The sequence below is a fragment of the Poecilia formosa genome, unplaced genomic scaffold, assembly GCF_000485575.1.
Source record: "Poecilia formosa unplaced genomic scaffold, Poecilia_formosa-5.1.2 Scaffold18, whole genome shotgun sequence".
Classification (NCBI taxonomy): domain Eukaryota; kingdom Metazoa; phylum Chordata; class Actinopteri; order Cyprinodontiformes; family Poeciliidae; genus Poecilia; species Poecilia formosa.
In genome coordinates, this window is record NW_006799957.1 from 1,657,946 (window position 1) to 1,662,982 (window position 5,037).

Consider the following 5,037-nt stretch of genomic DNA (forward strand, 5'->3'; position numbering starts at 1 on the left):
AAAAAATCCTCAGCAGAGGTGGTCAACAGTATAGTGCAAATATTAGAAAATAAATCACCGGTGCTAACAATGCTGATGCAAATCATTATAACTAGTATTAACATGTTCTACCAAGCTCAAGCTAAATTGGTTCTCATCATGATCTCAAGTTTGTCTTTTGATTTTTAGCACCACCTCCTGGCCGTCAATGGGACATTTTTGACTCTGCAGCGCACAAAAAGACATGAAATAAATAACATCAGGGTACTTGTGGCAAAATCATCCAAATAGGTCACCCAAAAAATACTTCTGAGGTACATTACGTTTAAAGCTCTCTCTATAATGACATGTATGTGTCCATTCATCCTTTACTCAAGTAGTATACACTATTTTTACGTCAGTTAAATCCAGGGAGAAACCATTGAGATACATACACAACAGGCAAGCTCGCGCATACATTTTATATTTACTACACATCCTGTACACATGGACTCAAACTACAGTCACTCACCAGGCAAAATAGATTTAAATGGCTTTTTTAACCCTTCCCACTCACTCACTTCCATCCTTTTTGCACTTCAGCATCTGTTTAAGGTGAAAACCCGCCATAGAAACCGCACACTGCCCCATGCAAACTGAACTGGGCAGAATCACATTGTGATGCTTGATAGTTAGTGTTTTGGCTCTCTGGGTTGTATCTTTGGGAGTAGTTAGGAATATACAGACAAAATAACTGATACTGAAGACCAGCTCATTGATAAGGATCCTAGATAGTGTGACAATGTTTAGTGTTGCAGCATGGGAAGTTTTTCACTGATTCCTTCCCAAGAAATAATAACTAAAACGCCAAAATCTTCATGTATGACACTAATTAAAAACATATTCCTTCAGATCAAAACATATCTACACAACCAAAGCGTTACAATTCAAAGGTCACATATTGGATCAGCAAATGTTGAACGAAATTTGTTAATCTCCATTTTAAAAAGGCTTAAACAGGCCAAACATGCTTAAGATTTTCTCTCTAAAGGCTAAATTTGAAAAGATCAAATGGGCACTTCACTTGAACTAAGAATGGCAGACTTAAAATGATGAAAGCCAGTTACTGGCTGTCTTGAGCTTCACTAATGGACTAACCCTTCATTTGTCACCAAATCAGAATGCTGTAGCTTTTGGACGACAACAAAAGACATGGTTGAGAACTTCTACTAAACAAAGTCTGCTTATAGCTCGACACATCAGTATTTTCATGATCCAAGGGACTTTTCAATCAAAGTCTAATAAAATTAGAATGTTGCTGCTTATAAAAGATACTTTGTTGTCTTAACCCATGTGAAAACACTTAAAATGACACATGATTGTTGCCAATTCTTGAGCATAATATTAAACAGTTTTTTGAGAATTCAAAGGAGAGACTCAGCTGCCCATGGGAGTAGCAGATGCATGTCGGGTTTTTTTAGGGGGATTTTCTCCTTAATTAGGCATGTCTTACAAGTTAAAATAAAAATATTATTGTGTATCCATCTTTAGAGGTTTAAAGCACTCTTAAACGAAGCATTCACACGTGTGAATCCATGTCAGGTCGGATGTTTCACTGCAGTACATGTGACCCATCAGGTCACTGTTGTTTGTCTGTTGAAAGGTCCATAAAGGTTTCAGGGAGAGTTGTCATGAGTCCATAAAAAAACAACAAAAAAAAAGAAAATATCAGTTCCTCCCCCCCTCCAACTCCTCTGCTCTTAAGGATTCCCATGATGTTAGAGCTCATCTTTCATCATGGGGGTGGGGGGTCTTTGTCTTTCTAGCTCTTTCCAAACGGATAGGGACCATGAATACCCTGGAACAAAAAAGATGGAGAATGCATATCACTTTATGTTTTTATTTTGACATTTATGTACCAACCCTATGCCTATTATGACTTTTAGTGTTCCCCTGGCTTAGAGTAGCATCTGTAGGAAAACCTGTCATGCTTATTTTAATACAAAGACAAAAGGTTTTGATCAATTAGGTTCAACCAGCCCAGTGAAACTTCTGAGCTGAAACTGGGAATAAAATGTGAGCTACAGATGTTATAGCGTGTCAAAACATATCACTCTGTGTGTTAGGAATTTATCAGTTCAAAAACTTTTCAATAATATTACACCTCAACAAAACACACAGTAGTGACAAATGATTTAGAACCTGCAAAAGACAATTTGTAGGTTTGACAATTAATTAAAGAATAGTAGTAATACAGATAACACAAGCACACACTCATAACTTCGTAAACAGCCAGTGCAATGCTTGCAAAAGACAGCAAGAAGTTTTGATACACAGGTAGCTTAATTTAAAATATAAAACCACAAAATACATACTGGATAATAAAAACTGGTGGGAACTGATATATCCAACGCTGTTATTGCATAGAGTTTGACCTGATAGCTATTTTTTTAAGGTTTTGTTGGCTCTAGTGGCCTTTATTAGAAAGTAGTTTGACAGGAAAGAGGGTTATGAGGGAGGGGGAAGACATGCAGCAAATGTCACCAGGCTGGGAATCGAACCTGCGACCACCGGCATGAGGACTAAGGCTTCAATACATGGGTTGTGCTTTGCCCCTGCGCCACCACAGCACCCACACCTGATAGCTAATTAAACATCTGACAGGTGTGTGGGTAATTAAAAGTAGAGAAAAGCTGACTGACATATGGACTCTCAACACTGAGATCAAACATCAGTTCTGACCTGAAATGGGATGCTACAGCTGCAAAAATGTATTTTAATACCATTCTTCACACGCTCTTTGTGAAGAAATCAGGAGCTGCTTTACTGACATAAATTAGTACAAATCAAAAGTATCACGTGAGAGGAGCCTCTCCATGTCTGTGACTGTAGGAACTTGATCTTCTTTAGGATAATGTCCAGAGGAATTTGTACAAAAAGGTTTGGGGTAGTTAAAGAACACACTGTTCTGTCCAACACACAGATTTACAAGAAACCATCAGACACAACCTTCAGCATCCTTGAAATAAAAAAAAGATAAAAGCCCTGACCAAGTTGTTCAGGGAAGAGGCCACAAAGTTTTACAGATGTGTCTATTCTTTAAGCAAAGCAGAATTGGGTGACAATTAGGCCTGTCACGATAAACGATATATCAATTAATCACACGATAAATTAAACCTATCGACCTCATTTTAATTATCGGCTTTATCGTCTCTTCCTGCCTTTTTTTCTTTCTGTTGATGACACTGAATGAAAAAAGGCTCAGCTCCGGTGCTCTCCACTGACCCTCCCTTCCTATTTCCTTAGTGTAATAACCAGCGCACAATCCACAAGTTGTCGGACCATTTTCAAAACCTGAGCGACACATTAGCCGACAGAAACTCTAGGTAACTGTTTTATCGGTTTCGATCGTGCCATGTGGTGTCCAGCCACATGGGCACAAAATAATGGCTACAAGTCCAATTAACTAATTTTAAAATCAGGCATTAATCAGTGTTTTACTACAATCTACCTGTGACGCATGTGGCTAGATTCAGCCTAAAGTTCTGACTGACTGAAAATCATTATAACCTATTTATTTTAACGAAGTTAACGAAGAACAGCTGAAAAGTTACCGGGTTTATCAACTGTGGTAGCAATTTGGCTCCGACTTCTCTCCTTGTCATTTCTATATTCTTTCTCGAAATGTTGAATAAATATTAATGTTTCCACATATCATCTCCGATGTCCGCTAGACTTTGGGTTGCCCGTGTCAGCTGTTTGGGATTCCCCTCCATAATTTCCCCTCAGAAAGCATGGAGGAGAATCTGCGCATTCTGATTGGCTACCTGTCACATTCAACAGGCCGCGTTAAGCTCCCAGTCGGGGAAAACCCCTGATTTAGATCGGAGCGGCCACGACGATCTACCGTAAACACACCACACACTGCGGAATGATCGGTAATGAAATCACCAGCGAGAATCTTAGATTGGCCAACGTTCTAAGATTGTCGTAAGGGGAAATTAGGGGCAAGAAATCGTGTAGTATGAACTACTGCATTAGGTAGTCGGATGTGCCCATCTTCTCTATTTAAATCTCGTGATTACTGAAGGGCAATATAGTATACAGACTTCATAATCTGCACTCTTTTGGTTGAATGCAGTATTTATTTCCACTTTGGCTTTATGTTGTTTAGTTTTTATTCAAGTACGTTTTTTGTTGATGGAGACTGAGAATCAATTTTATTTTTGTTTTTGGTTGCTTTGTTTATTTAGTTTATCAGTTCCAGTGTTATGTGTTCTTTTGAAAATAAAGTGCATCTATGTATGGCAGCAAATCGCATGCATTAGTAGTCATTTCCATTTCCATCAGTGTCAAAAGGTCTTGAAACAATATTGTCGTTTATCGCAATAATTTTTTAGACAATTAATTGCTCAGCAAAATTTGTTATCATGACAGGCCTAGTGACAACATTTTCTTTTCTGTAGTTGTAAGTTATCAGCTTGATAACTGTAATCAAGCTACATAGTGTTACATAGTGTAATCAGGCGATTACACTATGTCTTAAATGCTTCACTGTGAGTCATGCAAGTCATCATTATGCAACTAACGATTGCATAGTGTAATCATTGGTTGCTGTTCTAAACCGTATGCAAAAAACAATATAATAGTATTGCACTAGGGCTGGGGGATATGGGGAAAGTCTAATATTCTGATATATTTTTGCTATATCACAATACACTATATGTCACAACATTTTTAAATGAGCTCTAATGTTATTTTAAACTACTCCTTGCAGCATATCTGGACTATGACTAGATAACAAGGTGAGAAATAAGTTTTAACTAAGAAACAAAGAATAGCGAGGGAGAGGGAAGTAGGTCAGCTATGCTTGACTTTGACAAACTTAAATGTGCTGTGGAATAATGTTTTAGTTCAGCTTAGAAATAAAAAGTAGGCGTTTAAATTAGCTAATCAACCACTGCTGTGTTGCTAGTAGCAACAGTGGATAACCTACCACAGCAATCACTTAATAATCGCAAAATACACACCAAGCCTAAAAACCCCAAACTGTAACAAACTGAATGTTCTGTTCTATGT

General features: G+C 37.9%; 1 protein-coding gene across 1 annotated transcript in view; it reads right to left on the reverse strand.

Annotated features, from left to right (window-relative positions):
• Positions 1-211: 211 nt before the first annotated feature.
• The window catches only part of ilrun (inflammation and lipid regulator with UBA-like and NBR1-like domains), a 15,649-nt gene continuing 10,823 nt past the window's right edge, over positions 212-5,037 (reverse strand). Inside the window, exon 5 of the mRNA XM_007546943.2 lies at positions 212-1,816. Within this exon, the coding sequence (XP_007547005.1) occupies positions 1,781-1,816 (36 nt within the window). The 3' untranslated portion in view covers positions 212-1,780. The remainder of the gene's footprint in view (positions 1,817-5,037) is intronic.